The sequence below is a fragment of the Argopecten irradians genome, chromosome 2 (genome assembly GCF_041381155.1).
Source record: "Argopecten irradians isolate NY chromosome 2, Ai_NY, whole genome shotgun sequence".
Lineage (NCBI taxonomy): Eukaryota > Metazoa > Mollusca > Bivalvia > Pectinida > Pectinidae > Argopecten > Argopecten irradians.
Window position 1 is genome coordinate 71065353 of NC_091135.1, and position 23261 is coordinate 71088613.

Here is a 23261-nt window from a genome sequence, read left to right on the forward strand (position 1 = left end):
AGATGTTCATGGAGAAAGCCAAAGATGTTCATGGAGAAAGCCAAAGATGTTCATGGAGAAAGCCAGAAAGCCAAAGATGTTCATGGAGAAAGCCAAAGATCTTCATGGAGAAAGCCAAAGATGTTCATGGAGAAAGCCAAAGATCTTCATGAAAGCCAAAGATGTTCATGGAGAAAGCCAAAGATCTTCATGGAGAAAGCCAAAGATCTTCATGGAGAAAGCCAGAAAGCCAAAGATGTTCATGGAGAAAGCCAATGATGTTCATGGAGAAAGCCAAAGATGTTCATGGAGAAAGCCAAAGATGTTCATGGAGAAAAACAAAGATGTTCATGGAAAAAGCCATGATGTTCAAGCAGAAAGCCAAGATGTCCGTGGAAAAGCCAAGATGTTCGTGTTTCTTATCAGTATACCTGCATGTCTGAGAGGAAATGAAGCCAAAAGGATGCGTTTATTGGATACAGGTGTCTGTAAAATCAATGGTAGCCACAGAAAAAATTGCATGTACAGACAACACTATCCAATATTACCTTAAGCCTGTACCGCCCACAACCAATCAGAAAGCCCTCCTGGGAAATCTGACCAGTCGAAATGAGTGAGAGGAGATGTGAAATATGGAGCACATATCCTGACTGTTACAGCCAGCCCGTCATACCTAATGGACAAGTTATGACAAGATACCCAGGACTCTGTTCCAACCACATATCTAGTCCCAGCAGAGCAGCCTCCATGTCTCTCCCAAAGTCATCTTAGTAGCAATTACCGTATCACTGCTCTGCCATTCTTTTTATTGTTTTAGTTTTTAATATTTGTATGAAAATCAATAAGAACACCGATAATTTGTCCTCCCATACTCCATTACCCAATACACAATCCCGTGTCTTTTATTGCCTTGACGATAGCGCACAGCTGTGCATGTTTTCTCGCCACTGTTATTGACTCCCATTGCTAACCGACCGTGGTGCTGTTAAAAAACTAATTTTGACAGGAAGTAAAATAGAACTACCACAAAATTAAGCCATGAAATATTACACAGCTTACTTTTTTATGTTTCTTTGATAAAACTTCGATCTTCCTACAATAAAAAATAATTCATCAATTATTTTTTTATCGCTAACCTCTCCCGCGTTCCCGTCTAGTTTTGACCTAGTTTTCTATAAAAGATGAGTCAAACCTGATCTTTCTCTACACATTCTCTAGGGAAAAGATGCGCACTTGAAATGTAATTACTGAACTGCTTTCTTTAAACAATACATGTATTTACATTTGGTTAACGTAGATTTAATAAAGCGTTGATGTATATACATTGATAAAAGCAAATTTACATAATCTATATAAAGCCAGCAGAGCAGAGCTGTACAATCGTACCTGAATTGTTTCTTTAGACTTATCCCTGAGTTACATAAACAATACTTCTGTCTATTACAGACAGCCAAGATAAAATCTTTCAAGTGGAACTTATTGCATCTCAAGAGCCTATCTTCCTGAGTGAAGATTCATTCATTCGGAAATTAACTTCACTGGAGGAAAACCTTGTGATTGGCGGGTATATAGAGAGAGGTGTCGTTTGGAGTGTGTTTTATCTAGCAGAACCGATAAAGATCTTGGGAGGTGCTATAGACTAGCTGGCTTGTCAGTTGGTGAACAGGTGTATGGAGGTGTGTAATGACTTTAGTCAGACGTACCAGATTAGGAAACGATCATTAAAAGTGGAAATGTTTTCTTAAAATTGCTGGTTAAATATTACTGCCATTAAATATGTATGATGATAATGTTCGGGTTGTTTAGATGTTGTACAGCCTCTCCAGGTAGCTTTGTCATTGAGGTATACTGTAGTTGTTTCAATTAGCACACAGGTCAGCAACCCAACTGAAAATAGAGGGGGGCTTATTGTAAGGCTTCTTGGATGAGGCTTGTTAGGGAGCTAAGGGAGAAGAGCTCATTCAGGGAAGGATTATTTGATGGTGGTTTGTAGGGAGCTTAGGGAGAAGAGCTCATTGAGGGAAGGATTATTTGATGGTGGTTAGTGGGGACCTTAGGGAGAAGAGCTCATTGAGGGAAGGATTATTTGATGGTGGTGCGTAGGGAGCTTAGGGAGAAGAGCTCATTGAGGGAAGGATTATTTGATGGTGGTTAGTAGGGAGCTTAGGGAGAAGAGCTCATTGAGGGAAGGATTATTTGATGGTGGTTAGTGGGGAGCTTAGGGAGAAGAGCTCATTGAGAGAATGATTATTTGATGGTGGTTAGTGGGGAGCTTAGGGAGAAGAGCTCATTGAGGGAAGGATTATTTGATGGGGGTTAGTAGGGAGCTTAGGGAGAAGAGCTCATTGAGGGAAGGATTATTTGATGGGGGTTAGTAGGGAGCTTAGGGAGAAGAGCTCGTTGAGGGAAGGATTATTTGATGGTGGTTAGTAGGGAGCTGAGGGAGAAGAGCTCATTGAGGGAAGGATTATTTGATGGTGGTTAGTAGGGAGCTTAGGGAGAAGAGCTCATTGAGGGAAGGATTATTTGATGGTGGTTAGTAGGGAGCTGAGGGAGAAGAGCTCATTGAGGGAAGGATTATTTGATGGTGGTTAGTGGGGAGCTTAGGGAGAAGAGCTCATTGAGGGAGGGATTATTTGATGGTGGTTAGTGGGGAGCTGAGGGAGAAGAGCTCATTGAGGGAAGGATTATTTGATGGTGGTTATTAGGGAGCTTAGGGAGAAGAGCTCATTGAGGGAAGGATTATTTGATGGTGATTAGTAGGGAGCTTAGGGAGAAGAGCTCATTGAGAGAATGATTATTTGTTGGGGGTTAGAAGGGAGTTTAGGGAGAAGAGCTCATTGATAAAAGGATTATTTGTTGGGGGTTAGAAGGGTGCTTATATGTTTTTGGTTGAATATGGTAGATATGTATTGCTAGTACTGTGTATAGATACCAGCACCAGAACCAACTTCTCTTTTCTGATTGGAGTGACACTAGATGTGATTATAGGCGACACATCCCACACTCTGTACACCACACCATAACATATTCTACACCATCTTAACATGGAGACTTCATCCATATTCTGTGGTAAAATATCCCAACCTGCACACTAAATCCTGCTGACCACCGAGCTTCCTATATCTAATGCAGTAACCTTGATCCTCTTGCTCTTGATATGACCTTCACCAAGTATCCTAAGTTTAAAATAAGTTTATTCATTGACACCTTTGATCAGATTTATCCTGAACTTAAACATCTTTTTATTTCACCTCAAGTAAATGACCTTGACTTATCAATATGACTCTGTGTCTAATCTGAACCTACATAACAACACTTTATCCTCTATCTCTGAGAGATTTTGACAATAAAGGGCATTATGTACACAGTGCATTAATACAAACACCTCTTAGATGATTCAGAGTTTTGTCAGACATTGAAGAGGAAGCACAACAAAAAACTGTGAAGGCCTCAGACAGGAAACATCCATTACTGTTCCTGATAAACATGATACAATACCAAATATCAATGGCTTGGCCTTGTTACATCATACAGGCTTCAACTTAAACTAAGATCTTTTTTGTAGTAAGACGTTGACACTATTTCTCCATCTTGCCTTCAACTCACTTTAACAGAACTATAGTGAGAATAATGCCATCTAGGTCATTCAAAAGTATGACCCTGACAACATATTTCATTATCACATTGACAACAATACCACTTTAACAGAAACTTCTCTACACTATCCAGGTGGCCTTTTCATTATGGATGCCATTTCTCAACTTTTGTGACCATGAAAATGCTCTTCCAGGTCCTGAACCAGAGAATTTGAGTTCTCTCAGACAGGAATGTAGTGTAGAGAATGAATACTGACATGTTGGGCCATAGATTGTACACAGTTGTGACAGTCTGCTCTTAACAAGTACAAGGTACCATCAGGCATTACCATAAAATAAATGTTCTTTTGACTCCCAGATAGATATATACAAACATGTGTAAAAACATGACAACATTATCCTCAAAACCTGCCTGAATTTTCCCCTCTTATGCTGACGTAAAATGTCTAGGTAGGTCTCATATCTGCATAAATTACAGCTGTTAGACTTTCATGCCATCTGTACAAATATTCATATAAATATTGCGTGGGTCTGTTCCAGGTATGATGGTTATCCTAGTATTGCCATATACGGACGTCAGCGGGAGTGCTATCATAATCAATGGAGATGTAGAAACTGCACCCCTGTCATTTTCAAGAGATAATATTTTTTTGACAGGGCCTGTGTCTGCCTATAGATGAAATGTACCAGGTATCTACATCTTTACATTTTGTAATTCACCAATCCCATCCAATTGAAATCTTTCTATCCTTAAATCACCAAATATTTGGAAAATCTGATCAGGGAATCAAAAGTCCTCTAGGTAAATACATTGGTGTTATCGTAATCTTTCAAGAGGACAATTATGATATGCAATTATAATTCTTAATTTAGAATTTTTAAATCAAAATTTATCTAAAAGCAAGCCAACCACTAAATGTGCACATGACATATATCTTGAATACATTTTTTCTATAAAAACAAAAAATATCTTCTTAAGCAAATTGTACAAAATCAAACAATTCCACTGAATTCCTTATCAGCCAGTAGCTATATGAAAGCTTTTTATTACTTCAAACAAAGTATGTTTACCTTGAAAATCCAAAAACCAATGTTTATAATTATGATCTATTCCCTGCTAGTTTATAATTATGATCTATTCCCTGCTAGTTTAGGATTATGATCTATTCCCAGACAGTTTAGGATTATGATCTATTCCCAGTCAGTTTAGGATTATGATCTATTCCCAGCCAGTTTAGGATTATGATCTATTCCCAGCCAGTTTAGGATTATGATCTATTCCCAGCCAGTTAAGGATTATGATCTATCCAAAGTCAGTTTAGGATTATGATCTATCCCCAGGCAGTTTAGGATTATGATCTATGCCCAGTTAGTTTAGGATTATGATGTATTCCCAGACAGTATAGGATTATGATCTATTCCCTGCCAGTTTAGGATTATGATGTATTCCCAGCCAGTTTAGGATTATGATCTATTCCCAGACAGTTTAGGATTATGATCTATTCCCAGCCAGTTTAGGATTATGATCTATTCCCAGCCAGTTTAGGATTATGATCTATTCTCAGCCAGTTTAGGATTATGATCTATTCCCTGCCAGTTTAGGATTATGATCTATTCCCAGACAGTTTAGGATTATGATCTATTCCCAGACAGTATAGGATTATGATCTATTCCCAGCCAGTTTAGGATTATGATCTATTCCCAGACAGTTTAGGATTATGATCTATTCCCAGACAGTTTAGGATTATGATGTATTCCCAGTTAGTTTAGGATTATGATCTATTCTCAGCCAGTTTAGGATTATGATCTATTCCCTGCCAGTTTAGGATTATGATCTATTCCCAGCCAGTTTAGGATTATGATCTATTCCCAGCCAGTTTAGGATTATGATCTATTCCCAGCCAGTTTAGGATTATGATCTATCCCCAGCCAGTTTTGGATTATGGTCTATTCTCAGCCAGTTGGGTGCATGAGCTAAGGATTTTCTGGGCACTTAAATCTTGATCCAAAACTTTAACAGCTGAATTCCACCTGTGAATGGTTACACTATCCAATTCTATTTCCATCTCAGACAGATATCAATTCAAAACTTCAAAACAAGTTCATCAAATTTCCATAGTTTCACACAAATTTAAGCTTGTGTTGCCAAAATGATTATTTTTATTTTAGTTTTTTGCCAGAGCTGAACATTTCAATTTTATTTTATCTTTACAGATAAATTTTGTAAAGATGTTGATGTTCTGAAAATTTGAAAACTCTGATAAAAAATCAAGTTTCATATTTTCATTAACATAGATGAAGACGGAGTATTTGGAGTTTTCTGAAGTAACCTAGGCAGTAAATTCTTGTATCATACACGTATAGTCAACAAATTATTTAATTTGACTATGAATGCAATGACTGTGTGTTTCTTGAGCCAGAACCATAGGTTAAACAATGATGATAAATATTTTCAATAAGAAACTTTCAGAGTAATTAATGAAGATGATGGTCTCATCAATACTAACACATATCTATTCAACATGATATTGCTAAAGATGTCATAGCTGAGTGCTTGGTGACCAGTGAGCAAGGAGGCAAACAGATTAGAGGAAAAGACCATCAGAGTGAGACAGATAGACAGGAGTGTAGTCTGGTGGAGAGTCCTGTTTAGGCCGTAACAGACCTGTTGTAAATATTTTGTGATCCCGAGTGTAGAATATCCTTCATATCCACATATGAAAGAATATTTTTTTCTCTCATACCTCAATGTTTTATTGCAATTTTACTACTATGATTTTCCGCCATTGTGAAATAAATTCAAAGAAAACGGGATTGCAAGTAAATTCTCCATGTATGAAAATTGAGTGATATTTTCAACTCAATTCCTGTTGTTTCTATCATATAAAGTAAATCCAGCGAAGTTTCTGAAAAATATTAGTAAAATTTTACCCAAAAGATAGTAATTTTGTGACGTCATGAGGCTTTATTGCATGGGTAGCCATGCAATACAGCCTCAGGCGACACGAGTGTATTGCCCTAGATGAGAGACCAGCAACTATTACAAGTGTAGGTGTCTATTGCCCTGGACCAGCCAGTATTACACGTTCAGGTATGAGAGACCAGCCACTATTACAAGTGTAGGTGTCTATTGCCCTAGCTAGACCTGCCAGTATTACACATTTAGGTATGAGAGACCAGCCACTATTACAAGTGTAGGTGTCTATTGCCCTAGACCAGCCAGTATTACACGTTTAGGTATGAGAGACCAGCCACTATTACAAGTGTAGGTGTCTATTGCCCTAGCTAGACCAGCCAGTATTACACGTTTAGGTATGAGAGACCAGCCACTATTACAAGTGTAGGTGTCTATTGCCCTAGACCAGCCAGTATTACACGTTTAGGTATGAGAGACCAGCCACTATTACAAGTGTAGGTGTCTATTGCCCTAGACCAGCCAGTATTACACGTTTAGGTATGAGAGACCAGCCACTATTACAAGTGCCACTATTACAAGTGTAGGTGTCTATTGCCCTAGCTAGACCTGCCAGTATTACACGTTTAGGTATGAGAGACCAGCCACTATTACAAGTGTAGGTGTCTATTGCCCTAGCTAGACCAGCCAGTATTACACGTTTAGGTATGAGAGACCAGCCACTATTACAAGTGTAGGTGTCTATTGCCCTAGACCAGCCAGTATTACCTTTAGGTATGAGACCAGCCACTATTACAAGTGTAGGTGTCTATTGCCCTAGACCAGCCAGTATTACACGTTTAGGTATGAGAGACCAGCCACTATTACAAGTGTAGGTGTCTATTGCCTAGCTAGACCAGCCAGTATTACACGTTTAGGTATGAGAGACCAGCCACTATTACAAGTGTAGGTGTCTATTGCCTAGCTAGACCAGCCAGTATTACACGTTTAGGTATGAGAGACCAGCCACTATTACAAGTGTGGTGTCTATTGCCCTAGCTAGACCAGCCAGTATTACACGTTTAGGTATGAGAGACCAGCCACTATTACAAGTGTAGGTGTCTATTGCCCTAGACCAGCCAGTATTACACGTTTAGGTATGAGAGACCAGCCACTATTACAAGTGTAGGTGTCTATTGCCCTAGACCTGCCAGTATTACACGTTTAGGTATGAGAGACCAGCCACTATTACAAGTGTAGGTGTCTATTGCCCTAGCTAGACCTGCCAGTATTACACGTTTAGGTATGAGAGACCAGCCACTATTACAAGTGTAGGTGTCTATTGCCCTAGCTAGACCAGCCAGTATTACACGTTTAGGTATGAGAGACCAGCCACTATTACAAGTGTAGGTGTCTATTGCCCTAGACCAGCCAGTATTACACGTTTAGGTATGAGAGACCAGCCACTATTACAAGTGTAGGTGTCTATTGCCCTAGACCAGCCAGTATTACACGTTTAGGTATGAGAGACCAGCCACTATTACAAGTGTAGGTGTCTATTGCCTAGCTAGACCAGCCAGTATTACACGTTTAGGTATGAGAGACCAGCCACTATTACAAGTGTAGGTGTCTATTGCCCTAGACCAGCCAGTATTACACGTTTAGGTATGAGAGACCAGCCACTATTACAAGTGTAGGTGTCTATTGCCCTAGCTAGACCAGCCAGTATTACACGTTTAGGTATGAGAGACCAGCCACTATTACAAGTGTAGGTGTCTATTGCCCTATAGACCAGCCAGTATTACACGTTTAGGTATGAGAGACCAGCCACTATTACAAGTGTAGGTGTCTATTGCCCTAGACCAGCCAGTATTACACGTTTAGGTATGAGAGACCAGCCACTATTACAAGTGTAGGTGTCTATTGCCCTAGACCAGCCAGTATTACACGTTTAGGTATGAGAGACCAGCCACTATTACAAGTGTAGGTGTCTATTGCCCTAGCTAGACCAGCCAGTATTACACGTTTAGGTATGAGAGACCAGCCACTATTACAAGTGTAGGTGTCTATTGCCCTAGACCAGCCAGTATTACACGTTTAGGTATGAGAGACCAGCCACTATTACAAGTGTAGGTGTCTATTGCCCTAGACCAGCCAGTATTACACGTTTAGGTATGAGAGACCAGCCACTATTACAAGTGTAGGTGTCTATTGCCCTAGACCAGCCAGTATTACACGTTTAGGTATGAGAGACCAGCCACTATTACAAGTGTAGGTGTCTATTGCCCTAGACCAGCCAGTATTACACGTTTAGGTATGAGAGACCAGCCACTATTACAAGTGTAGGTGTCTATTGCCCTAGACCAGCCAGTATTACACGTTTAGGTATGAGAGACCAGCCACTATTACAAGTGTAGGTGTCTATTGCCCTAGACCAGCCAGTATTACACGTTTAGGTATGAGAGACCAGCCACTATTACAAGTGTAGGTGTCTATTGCCCTAGCTAGACCTGCCAGTATTACACATTTAGGTATGAGAGACCAGCCACTATTACAAGTGTAGGTGTCTATTGCCCTAGCTAGACCAGCCAGTATTACACATTTAGGTATGAGAGACCAGCCACTATTACAAGTGTAGGTGTCTATTGCCCTAGCTAGACCTGCCAGTATTACACGTTTAGGTATGAGAGACCAGCCACTATTACAAGTGTAGGTGTCTATTGCCCTAGAGACCAGCCAGTATCTTACACGTTTAGGTATGAGAGACCAGCCACTATTACAAGTGTAGGTGTCTATTGCCCTAGACCAGCCAGTATTACACGTTTAGGTATGAGAGACCAGCCACTATTACAAGTGTAGGTGTCTATTGCCCTAGCTAGACCAGCCAGTATTACACGTTTAGGTATGAGAGACCAGCCACTATTACAAGTGTAGGTGTCTATTGCCCTAGCTAGACCAGCCAGTATTACACGTTTAGGTATGAGAGACCAGCCACTATTACAAGTGTAGGTGTCTATTGCCCTAGACCAGCCAGTATTACACGTTTAGGTATGAGAGACCAGCCACTATTACAAGTGTAGGTGTCTATTGCCCTAGACCAGCCAGTATTACACGTTTAGGTATGAGAGACCAGCCACTATTACAAGTGTAGGTGTCTATTGCCCTAGCTAGACCAGCCAGTATTACACGTTTAGGTATGAGAGACCAGCCACTATTACAAGTGTAGGTGTCTATTGCCCTAGACCAGCCAGTATTACACGTTTAGGTATGAGAGACCAGCCACTATTACAAGTGTAGGTGTCTATTGCCCTAGACCAGCCAGTATTACACGTTTAGGTATGAGAGACCAGCCACTATTACAAGTGTAGGTGTCTATTGCCCTAGACCAGCCAGTATTACACGTTTAGGTATGAGAGACCAGCCACTATTACAAGTGTAGGTGTCTATTGCCCCTAGACCTGCCAGTATTACACGTTTGGTATGAGAGACCAGCCACACAAGTTAGTGTCTATTATGCCAGTATTACACTTAGTATGAGAGACCAGCCACTATTACAAGTGTAGGTGTCTATTGCCCTAGCTAGACCAGCCAGTATTACACATTTAGGTATGAGAGACCAGCCACTATTACAAGTGTAGGTGTCTATTGCCCTAGACCAGCCAGTATTACACGTTTAGGTATGAGAGACCAGCCACTATTACAAGTGTAGGTGTCTATTGCCCTAGCTAGACCTGCCAGTATTACACATTTAGGTATGAGAGACCAGCCACTATTACAAGTGTAGGTGTCTATTGCCCTAGCTAGACCAGCCAGTATTACACGTTTAGGTATGAGAGACCAGCCACTATTACAAGTGTAGGTGTCTATTGCCCTAGACCAGCCAGTATTACACGTTTAGGTATGAGAGACCAGCCACTATTACAAGTGTAGGTGTCTATTGCCCTAGACCAGCCAGTATTACACGTTTAGGTATGAGAGACCAGCCACTATTACAAGTGTAGGTGTCTATTGCCCTAGACCAGCCAGTATTACACGTTTAGGTATGAGAGACCAGCCACTATTACAAGTGTAGGTGTCTATTGCCCTAGACCAGCCAGTATTACACGTTTAGGTATGAGAGACCAGCCACTATTACAAGTGTAGGTGTCTATTGCCCTAGACCAGCCAGTATTACACTTTAGGTATGAGAGACCAGCCACTATTACAAGTGTAGGTGTCTATTGCCCGAGACCAGCCAGTATTACACATTTAGATATGAGAGACCAGCCACTATTACAAGTGTAGATGTCTATTGCCCTAGCTAGACCTGCCAGTATTACACATTTAGGTATGAGAGACCAGCCACTATTACAAGTGTAGGTGTCTATTGCCCTAGACCAGCCAGTATTACACATTTAGGTATGAGAGACCAGCCACTATTACAAGTGTAGGTGTCTATTGCCCTAGACCAGCCAGTATTACACGTTTAGGTATGAGAGACCAGCCACTATTACAAGTGTAGGTGTCTATTGCCCTAGACCAGCCAGTATTACACGTTTAGGTATGAGAGACCAGCCACTATTACAAGTGTAGGTGTCTATTGCCCTAGACCAGCCAGTATTACACATTTAGGTATGAGAGACCAGCCACTATTACAAGTGTAGGTGTCTATTGCCCTAGACCAGCCAGTATTACACGTTTAGGTATGAGAGACCAGCCACTATTACAAGTGTAGGTGTCTATTGCCCTAGCTAGACCAGCCAGTATTACAAGTGTAGATGTCTATTGCCCTAGCTAGACCAGCCAGTATTACACATTTAGGTATGAGAGACCAGCCACTATTACAAGTGTAGGTGTCTATTGCCCTAGACCAGCCAGTATTACACGTTTAGGTATGAGAGACCAGCCACTATTACAAGTGTAGGTGTCTATTGCCCTAGCTAGACCAGCCAGTATTACACATTTAGGTATGAGAGACCAGCCACTATTACAAGTGTAGGTGTCTATTGCCCTAGCTAGACCAGCCAGTATTACACGTTTAGGTATGAGAGACCAGCCACTATTACAAGTGTAGGTGTCTATTGCCCTATTAGAAGTGTAGGTGTCTATTGCCCTAGACCAGCCAGTATTACACGTTTAGGTATGAGAGACCAGCCACTATTACAAGTGTAGGTGTCTATTGCCCTAGCTAGACCAGCCAGTATTACACGTTTAGGTATGAGAGACCAGCCACTATTACAAGTGTAGGTGTCTATTGCCCTAGACCAGCCAGTATTACACGTTTAGGTATGAGAGACCAGCCACTATTACAAGTGTAGGTGTCTATTGCCCTAGCTAGACCAGCCAGTATTACATGTTTAGGTATGAGAGACCAGCCACTATTACAAGTGTAGGTGTCTATTGCCCTAGACCAGCCAGTATTACACGTTTAGGTATGAGAGACCAGCCACTATTACAAGTGTAGGTGTCTATTGCCCTAGCTAGACCAGCCAGTATTACACGTTTAGGTATGAGAGACCAGCCACTATTACAAGTGTAGGTGTCTATTGCCCTAGACCAGCCAGTATTACACGTTTAGGTATGAGAGACCAGCCACTATTACAAGTGTAGGTGTCTATTGCCCTAGCTAGACCAGCCAGTATTACACGTTTAGGTATGAGAGACCAGCCACTATTACAAGTGTAGGTGTCTATTGCCCTAGCTAGACCAGCCAGTATTACACGTTTAGGTATGAGAGACCAGCCACTATTACAAGTGTAGGTGTCTATTGCCCTAGACCAGCCAGTATTACACGTTTAGGTATGAGAGACCAGCCACTATTACAAGTGTAGGTGTCTATTGCCCTAGACCAGCCAGTATTACACGTTTAGGTATGAGAGACCAGCCACTATTACAAGTGTAGGTGTCTATTGTGACCAGCCTATTACACGTTTAGCTAGACCAGCCACTATTACAGTGTAGGTGTCTATTGCCCTATGTATATACAGAAGAAATATAATCCTGTCCTAGTCAGATCAGAGCAGTAAATCAAATAACCCACAAAACACACAAACAAGATAATTTTATTATAATACAAATTGCACACAAAGCCAACCTAGCATTAAATTTCTATTTGACTGGCGGTTAGATAAGGGAAATATTCTAACCCACAAGATATAGCTTCCTAATCTAACTACGACACTCTTGTCGTTGATATCAACAGATTCCAGGCCGTATAGATGTTTGTAGTGAGTGTAGTTGACATAGAGGTGTATTTTGTTGGACTGACTGCCACAATGTGCCATATGTATTGTAGATCTCTTCCTCAAGGCTTCAAATTACCCAGCCCATTACGATCCAACACTCAATCACAATGCCCACCCGACACCCGAGCCACAATGTAAGGTTGATCGGTGGTATCACTCCCTACAGAGAAAATATCACTAAGAATACCTGACCCTTGTCTCTGTTTATCTCACTAAGGCGTAGCCCTGTTGCTTTTTTTTCAAAATTTGGACAAAATTCAATCTACTCTAGCTTGACAGGCAGTTGGTAAGATAGCACATAGAATAAATCATTCTTTGTCTGATTTGAGCTGGATTTATGGTCCAATGGTGTTCTCTAAAAGAATATCTGTTACATAACAGGTTTGGGGCCAAAAACCAGTCAAAGAATCTTATTTTGTAGTAGAAGCCTAAGATTGAAATGAAATTTGCCTGAAATGGCACTAGCACACACTCATTCTTCAAACTACAAAACTCAGCTGAAAATTGTTCCTTGAGCAGACATTATATTGTTGTGATTTTAACTTATTTGGTTCCAATAAGCACTAATTAACCTCATTAGCTTATTAATATAAATGTGATAAATACGCTAACCATACCTCTATCTTATACTGATCAAATTGATATAAATGTGATAAATACGGTAACCATACCTCTATACTGATCAATGTATCAAAGTGGACACATTATAAATGTGATAAATAAGGTAACCATACCTCTATCTTATACTGATCAATGTATCAAAGTGGCCACCTCATTAGCTTATTGATATAAATGTGATAAATACGGTAACCTCTATCTTATACTGATCAATGTATCAAAGTGGCCACCTCATTAGCTTATTGATATAAATGTGATAAATACGGTAACCATACCTCTATCTTATACTGATCAAATTGATATAAATGTGATAAATACGGTAACCATACCTCTATACTGATCAATGTATCAAAGTGGACACTTTATAAATGTGATAAATACGGTAACCATACCTCTATCTTATACTGATCAATGTATCAAAGTGGCCACCTCATTAGCTTATTGATATAAATGTGATAAATACGGTAACCATACCTCTATACTGATCAATGTATCAAAGTGGCCACCTCATTAGCTTATTGATATAAATGTGATAAATACGGTAACCTCTATCTTATACTGATCAATGTATCAAAGTGGCCACCTCATTAGCTTATTGATATAAATGTGATAAATACGGTAACCTCTATCTTATACTGATCAATGTATCAAAGTGGCCACCTCATTAGCTTATTGATATAAATGTGATAAATACGGTAACCATACCTCTATACTGATCAATGTATCAAAGTGGACACCTCATTAGCTTATTGATATAAATGTGATAAATACGGTAACCATACCTCTATACTGATCAATGTATCAAAGTGGCCACCTCATTAGCTTATTGATATAAATGTGATAAATACGGTAACCTCTATCTTATACTGATCAATGTATCAAAGTGGCCACCTCATTAGCTTATTGATATAAATGTGATAAATACGGTAACCATACCTCTATCTTATACTGATCAAATTGATATAAATGTGATAAATACGGTAACCATACCTCTATCTTATACTGATCAAATTGATATAAATGTGATAAATACGGTAACCATACCTCTATCTTATACTGATCAAATTGATATAAATGTGATAAATACGGTAACCATACCTCTATCTTATACTGATCAAATTGATATAAATGTGATAAATACGGTAACCATACCTCTATCTTATACTGATCAAATTGATATAAATGTGATAAATACGGTAACCATACCTCTATCTTATACTGATCAATGTATCAAAGTGGACACATTATAAATGTGATAAATACGGTAACCATACCTCTATCTTATACTGATCAATGTATCAAAGTGGATATAAATGTGATAAATACGGTAACCATACCTCTATCTTATACTGATCAAATTGATATAAATGTGATCAATATGGTAACCATACCTCTATCTTATACTGATCAATGTATCAAAGTGGACACATTATAAATGTGATAAATATGGTAACCATACCTCTATCTTATACTGATCAATGTATCAAAGTGGACACATTATAAATGTGATAAATACGGTAACCATACCTCTATCTTATACTGATCAATGTATCAAAGTGGCCACCTCATTAGCTTATTGATATAAATGTGATAAATACGGTAACCATACCTCTATACTGATCAATGTATCAAAGTGGCCACCTCATTAGCTTATTGATATAAATGTGATCAATATGGTAACCATACCTCTATCTTATACTGATCAATGTATCGAAGTGGCCACCTCATTAGCTTATTGATATAAATGTGATCAATATGGTAACCATACCTCTATCTTATACTGATCAATGTATCAAAGTGGCCACCTCATTAGCTTATTGATATAAATGTGATAAATACGGTAACCATACCTCTATACTGATCAATGTATCAAAGTGGACACATCAAACTGTACTTCAAAATCTCAAAAAGAAAATTTACCTGTGTGATAAAAAAAACTTTGTTAAACTTATTTATTTCATCTCTACATTTTGAAGCTGCAAGGCATAAGGAAGCCGATTTTAGTGGAGATAAAAAACGAGGTAAAACTGTAGTGCTGATTTTGTAGATGGCCTGAAGGTTTGATATCAGTGTGTACATCTATCACCAGGTAAAAACACTGACATCTGTACAGTACTAACACACAATGTCCTCAGATGACCTACAACAGCTGTTACCTGAAACACCTTCAAACTCACAGGGACATGATACCTTTTATGGCCTAGAAAGATTTTTTTACCTGAAGGATTCAATCTTATATTGTAGAATATCAAAGACAATAGCAATCTTTATTTGATATTTTTTCCTTCATTTAATCTGAAGCATAATCCATTAAGACTAGCTTTGTTTATTACATGTAGAATTTGTCAAGTCCCTGTGCCCAGACCTACTTCACCATGAATCCCTACAACATTTGGTAAATTATATGGAAGCCATAACTACTGATCCAAAAATATATAGCTTATTTTTCTGATGCAAAAGTGCAGTAAAATAAACTTTAAACCATCGTAAATGAATTTCTTTGTAACTTTACAGATGTTTTTTAGATTAACGGTTTTTAACAGTGTTGTTATAAGCAGACTGATATCTGTCGTATTCTGTACCTGAGGTTTGTTATCTCGTAATCTGAATCAGTGAAAAGTAACAATTTAGGACTATATCATGATCAGTATGAGGTCATAGTTTACCTACATGTTCTACCAATGTATATAAATTCTATCTGACCTTGTATGTCTACAAACAAACTTATCTTTTCTGCAATATGATTTTACAAATTTTGTTGCATTCAAACTATGAAAAATTGAATTGTATGTGAAAATAAATACAATTTCTTTGCTGAAGGAGAAAGATTATTTGCTCTATTCAGCATCGTCCAGAAGCACACAAACTCCTACAGCTTTGACCACTGTGTGACCGCAGGGGAGTTTGTGTAGAGGCACCAGAAGAAAATACCCGATTATCTGCCCAGGAAACTAATAAATAATCAGCTTATTTGTTGAATTTATTGTATCGATCATGACCACCCTGACACGTTACTAAATCTGCACAATAATTCAGAAAGGGAATTCTTTAAACAAGACAAATTCACTGTTTATAACTTTTAAATCATTCGAGTCAAACACAAAGAAATACTTCCTCCCCTACAGAATGAACTATCTTTAAAAAGAATAGAAATATGTAAAATATTTCCGGATGATAAATTTAGTAACTTACACAAAGAAGACATAAGAAACACTAAATTTCACAAAAGTTATGTAATCGATTAAGCCTAAGAAGACACCCACGTCCTATTACAGAACTTTGTAAAGATCCTATTTCCATAGATTTTTCTAAACCATCTGCGTGTTTATATTGATATGATACTGAATACCTCTAATAAAGACTGAAGTATAAGGATGGGTGTTAAGTAATACGCAGTGTCGACATGTACGTTGTGGGTCTTCCTTAAGGTGTGTTTAATGACGCACCTGGACTGGACAGGTAAATACACTACAGTATTCACAGCTCTTAACATCTCTCTCTCAGTGTAGTGTGGTTTTATACACCTCCACTGTACAATAAATCTATAAGAACATTTGGTTTGTTTGTAACATGGGTGATGTTTATAGACAGGTTTGTAAGGTGCTGACAGTCACTAGGACCTGTTCTTCACCACCACAATCTGTCACATACTTAAATAAATACAGCTGATAAAAGATTTAAGAATATGCTACAAATCTAAATATAATATCAAAAATAATTACCATTTTGCCCATATCAAAGCTTTCCGACCGACTGCTATCCAGAGTTGTGTCCCCTGAATCATGCATTCCCGTTATTAACTTTAAGCGATTGCCTGGGGCAATGCCCTGTTTCCCGCGGAAGGAACAAAGCCACCATCCTTCAAGTCCTCCGGTGTCTTGCTCTAACACCGTTAGGACATCGCCACGACGAAACGCCACCTCGTCTGGGGTCTCGGCATAGTTGTCGTAAACAGCCTTGGCTAATATCTGAAAGGTAAAATCAGGGATTAAGTCAAAAAGATGAGTTTTTATGGCAATCTCAAGCAAAAGCACATACAATCATATAAGTATAAAGCAAAAGCACATACAATCATATAAGTATAAAGCAAAAGCACAAATAATCATATAAGTATAAAGCAAAAGCACATACAATCATATAAGTATAAAGCAAAAGCACATACAATCATATAAGTATAAAGCAAAAGCACAAACAATCATATAAAGTGAATTGAGTGAAATGTAATGAATACTTCTGCTGATGCATAGAGGGACACAAGAAGTTTTGAAACGTTAAGGTTGGTGATGGAGAGGGATGCCAACAGTATAACACTGACCTGACTGGGAGGTATAACACTGGTAAGGCTGTACAGAGGACTAATCAGGTGAATTGAGAAGGGGTGATGAATCGTAGGTGTTAATTAGGACGATGACAGACGGATCATCAGATGTATTTATTCTGATTAACACCATTAAGTACAACAACACTTCCTATACTGTTACATCACTTTACAAACATAGGCCTCTCTGCCAAAAATAACCACTTTCTACACTGCTAATTCCTACTTTACCTTCCACTTTTTACACATGCCTGCATTGCTATCTAAATGAATGTTAACCATCAGATGCTGTGCCAAGAGTTCTTTGTATATTAGTATAATTAACATGTTATGTCATAACAACATACAATGCACACAGAAATAAAATCAGGGAAGAAAGAAATATTTAGTGGCTGAGATACACATTATTTACTATGTGTGTACTACAGCTTTAGGTGCAGATTTGTCCGATTCGCTTTAATAATAACCTTAAGTGTACTGTAAGGTGCACACTTTAATATTTACTGTAAGTGTATTGTAAGGTGCACCCTTTAATATTTACTGTAAGTGTACTGTAAGGTGCACCCTTTAATATTTACTGTAAGTGTACTGTAAGGTGCACCCTTTAATATTTACTGTAAGTGTACTGTAAGGTGCACACTTTAATATTTACTGTAAGTGTACTGTAAGGTGCACCCTTTAATATTTACTGTAAGTGTACTGTAAGGTGCATTCTTTAATATTTACTGTAAGTGTACTGTAAGGTGCACCCTTTAATATTTACTGTAAGTGTACTGTAAGGTGCACCCTTTAATATTTACTGTAAGTGTACTGTAAGGTGCATTCTTTAATATTTACTGTAAGTGTACTGTAAGGTGCACCCTTTAATATTTACTGTAAGTGTACTGTAAGGTGCATTCTTTATTATTTACTGTAAGTGTACTGTAAGGTGCATTCTTTAATATTTACTGTAAGTGTACTGTAAGGTGCATTCTTTAATATTTACTGTAAGTGTACTGTAAGGTGCACCCTTTAATATTTACTGTAAGTGTACTGTAAGGTGCATTCTTTAATATTTACTGTAAGTGTACTGTAAGGTGCACCCTTTAATATTTACTGTAAGTGTACTGTAAGGTGCACCCTTTAATATTTACTGTAAGTGTACTGTAAGGTGCATTCTTTATTATTTACTGTAAGTGTACTGTAAGGTGCATTCTTTATTATTTACTGTAAGTGTACTGTAAGTGTACTGTAAGGTGCATTCTTTAATATTTACTGTAAGTGTACTGTAAGGTGCATTCTTTAATATTTACTGTAAGTGTACTGTAAGGTGCACCCTTTAATATTTACTGTAAGTGTACTGTAAGGTGCATTCTTTAATATTTACTGTAAGTGTACTGTAAGGTGCACCCTTTAATATTTACTGTAAGTGTACTGTAAGGTGCACCCTTTAATATTTACTGTAAGTGTACTGTAAGGTGCATTCTTTAATATTTACTGTAAGTGTACTGTAAGTGTACTGTAAGGTGCATTCTTTAATATTTACTGTAAGTGTACTGTAAGTGTACTGTAAGGTGCATTCTTTATTATTTACTGTAAGTGTACTGTAAGGTGCATTCTTTAATATTTACTGTAAGTGTACTGTAAGGTGCATTCTTTAATATTTACTGTAAGTGTACTGTAAGGTGCACCCTTTAATATTTACTGTAAGTGTACTGTAAGGTGCATTCTTTAATATTTACTGTAAGTGTACTGTAAGGTGCACCCTTTAATATTTACTGTAAGTGTACTGTAAGGTGCACCCTTTAATATTTACTGTAAGTGTACTGTAAGGTGCACCCTTTAATATTTACTGTAAGTGTACTGTAAGGTGCATTCTTTATTATTTACTGTAAGTGTACTGTAAGGTGCATTCTTTAATATTTACTGTAAGTGTACTGTAAGGTGCATTCTTTAATATTTACTGTAAGTGTACTGTAAGGTGCACCCTTTAATATTTACTGTAAGTGTACTGTAAGGTGCATTCTTTAATATTTACTGTAAGTGTACTGTAAGGTGCATTCTTTATTATTTACTGTAAGTGTACTGTAAGGTGCACCCTTTAATATTTACTGTAAGTGTACTGTAAGGTGCATTCTTTAATATTTACTGTAAGTGTACTGTAAGGTGCACCCTTTAATATTTACTGTAAGTGTACTGTAAGGTGCATTCTTTATTATTTACTGTAAGTGTACTGTAAGGTGCATTCTTTAATATTTACTGTAAGTGTACTGTAAGGTGCACCCTTTAATATTTACTGTAAGTGTACTGTAAGGTGCACCCTTTAATATTTACTGTAAGTGTACTGTAAGGTGCATTCTTTAATATTTACTGTAAGTGTACTGTAAGGTGCATTCTTTAATATTTACTGTAAGTGTACTGTAAGGTGCACCCTTTAATATTTACTGTAAGTGTACTGTAAGGTGCACCCTTTAATATTTACTGTAAGTGTACTGTAAGGTGCACCCTTTAATATTTACTGTAAGTGTACTGTAAGGTGCACCCTTTAATATTTACTGTAAGTGTACTGTACGGTGCATTCTTTAATATTTACTGTAAGTGTACTGTAAGGTGCATTCTTTAATATTTACTGTAAGTGTACTGTAAGGTGCACCCTTTAATATTTACTGTAAGTGTACTGTAAGGTGCATTCTTTAATATTTACTGTAAGTGTACTGTAAGGTGCATTCTTTGATATTTACTGTAAGTGTACTGTAAGGTGCATTTTTTAATATTTACTGTAAGTGTACTGTAAGGTGCACCCTTTAATATTTACTGTAAGTGTACTGTAAGGTGCATTCTTTAATATTTACTGTAAGTGTACTGTAAGGTGCACCCTTTAATATTTACTGTAAGTGTACTGTAAGGTGCATTCTTTAATATTTACTGTAAGTGTACTGTAAGGTGCACCCTTTAATATTTACTGTAAGTGTACTGTAAGGTGCATTTTTTAATATTTACTGTAAGTGTACTGTAAGGTGCACCCTTTAATATTTACTGTAAGTGTACTGTAAGGTGCATTCTTTAATATTTACTGTAAGTGTACTGTAAGGTGCACCCTTTAATATTTACTGTAAGTGTACTGTAAGGTGCACCCTTTAATATTTACTGTAAGTGTACTGTAAGGTGCATTCTTTAATATTTACTGTAAGTGTACTGTAAGGTGCACCCTTTAATATTTACTGTAAGTGTACTGTAAGGTGCATTCTTTAATATTTACTGTAAGTGTACTGTAAGGTGCACCCTTTAATATTTACTGTAAGTGTACTGTAAGGTGCATTCTTTAATATTTACTGTAAGTGTACTGTAAGGTGCATTCTTTAATATTTACTGTAAGTGTACTGTAAGGTGCATTTTTTAATATTTACTGTAAGTGTACTGTAAGGTGCATTCTTTAATATTTACTGTAAGTGTATTGTAAGGTGCATTTTGTAATATTTACTGTAAGTGTACTGTAAGGTGCACCCTTTAATATTTACTGTAAGTGTACTGTAAGGTGCATTCTTTAATATTTACTGTAAGTGTACTGTAAGGCGCACCCTTAAATATTTACTGTAAGTGTACTGTAAGGTGCACCCTTTCATATTTACTGTAAGTGTACTGTAAGGTGCACCCTTTAATATTTACTGTAAGTGTACTGTAAGTGTACTGTAAGGTGCATTCTTTAATATTTACTGTAAGTGTACTGTAAGGCGCACCCTTAAATATTTACTGTAAGTGTACTGTAAGTGTACTGTAAGGCGCACCCTTTAATATTTACTGTAAGTGTACTGTAAGGTGCACCCTTTAATATTTACTGTAAGTGTACTGTAAGGTGCACCCTTTAATATTTACTGTAAGTGTACTGTAAGTGTACTGTAAGGTGCACCCTTTAATATTTACTGTAAGTGTACTGTAAGGTGCACCCTTTAATATTTACTGTAAGTGTACTGTAAGGTGCACCCTTAATATTTACTGTAAGTGTACTGTAAGGTGCACCCTTTAATATTTACTGTAAGTGTACTGTAAGGTGCACCCTTTAATATTTACTGTAAGTGTACTGTAAGGTGCACCCTTTAATATTTACTGTAAGTGTACTGTAAGTGTACTGTAAGGTGCACCCTTTAATATTTACTGTAAGTGTACTGTAAGTGTACTGTAAGGTGCACCCTTTAATATTTACTGTAAGTGTACTGTAAGTGTACTGTAAGGTGCACCCTTTAATATTTACTGTAAGTGTACTGTAAGTGTACTGTAAGGTGCACCCTTTAATATTTACTGTAAGTGTACTGTAAGTGTACTGTAAGGTGCACCCTTTAATATTTACTGTAAGTGTACTGTAAGGTGCACCCTTTAATATTTACTGTAAGTGTACTGTAAGGTGCACCCTTTAATATTTACTGTAAGTGTACTGTAAGGTGCACCCTTTAATATTTACTGTAAGTGTACTGTAAGGTGCACCCTTTAATATTTACTGTAAGTGTACTGTAAGGTGCACCCTTTAATATTTACTGTAAGTGTACTGTAAGGTGCATTCTTTAATATTTACTGTAAGTGTACTGTAAGGTGCACCCTTTAATATTTACTGTAAGTGTACTGTAAGGTGCACCCTTTAATATTTACTGTAAGTGTACTGTAAGGTGCACCCTTTAATATTTACTGTAAGTGTACTGTAAGGTGCACCCTTTAATATTTACTGTAAGTGTACTGTAAGGTGCACCCTTTAATATTTACTGTAAGTGTACTGTAAGGTGCACCCTTTAATATTTACTGTAAGTGTACTGTAAGGTGCACCCTTTAATATTTACTGTAAGTGTACTGTAAGGTGCATTCTTTGCATATTTACTGTAAGTGTACTGTAAGGTGCACCCTTTAACATTTACTGTAAGTGTGCTGTAAGGTGCACCCTTTAATATTTACTGTAAGTGTACTGTAAGGTGCATTCTTTAATATTTACTGTAAGTGTACTGTAAGGTGCACCCTTTAATATTTACTGTAAGTGTACTGTAAGGTGCATTCTTTAATATTTACTGTAAGTGTACTGTAAGGTGCACCCTTTAATATTTACTGTAAGTGTACTGTAAGGTGCACCCTTTAATATTTACTGTAAGTGTACTGTAAGGTGCACCCTTTAATATTTACTGTAAGTGTACTGTAAGGTGCACCCTTTAATATTTACTGTAAGTGTACTGTAAGGTGCATTCTTTAATATTTACTGTAAGTGTACTGTAAGGTGCACCCTTTAATATTTACTATATAAGTGTACTGTAAGGTGCACCCTTTAATATTTACTGTAAGTGTACTGTAAGTGTACTGTAAGGTGCACCCTTTAATATTTACTGTAAGTGTACTGTAAGGTGCACCCTTTAATATTTACTGTAAGTGTACTGTAAGGTGCACCCTTTAATATTTACTGTAAGTGTACTGTAAGTGTACTGTAAGGTGCATAAGGTGCATTCTTTAATATTTACTGTAAGTGTACTGTAAGGTGCACCCTTTAATATTTACTGTAAGTTTACTGTAAGTGTACTGTAAGGTGCATTCTTTGATATTTACTGTAAGTGTACTGTAAGGTGCATTCTTTAATATTTACTGTAAGTTTACTGTAAGTGTACTGTAAGGTGCATTCTTTA

At 37.6% G+C, this 23261-nt stretch overlaps 1 protein-coding gene across 3 annotated transcripts in view; it reads right to left on the minus strand.

Moving 5' to 3' along the window:
* The window catches only part of LOC138316366 (breast cancer anti-estrogen resistance protein 1-like), an 81091-nt gene that overhangs the window by 19630 nt on the left and 38200 nt on the right, over positions 1-23261 (minus strand). For all 3 annotated transcript variants that reach the window (XM_069258068.1, XM_069258067.1, XM_069258069.1), the window contains exon 2: positions 17036-17281. In XM_069258068.1, the coding sequence (XP_069114169.1) occupies positions 17036-17281 (246 nt within the window). The remainder of the gene's footprint in view (positions 1-17035; positions 17282-23261) is intronic.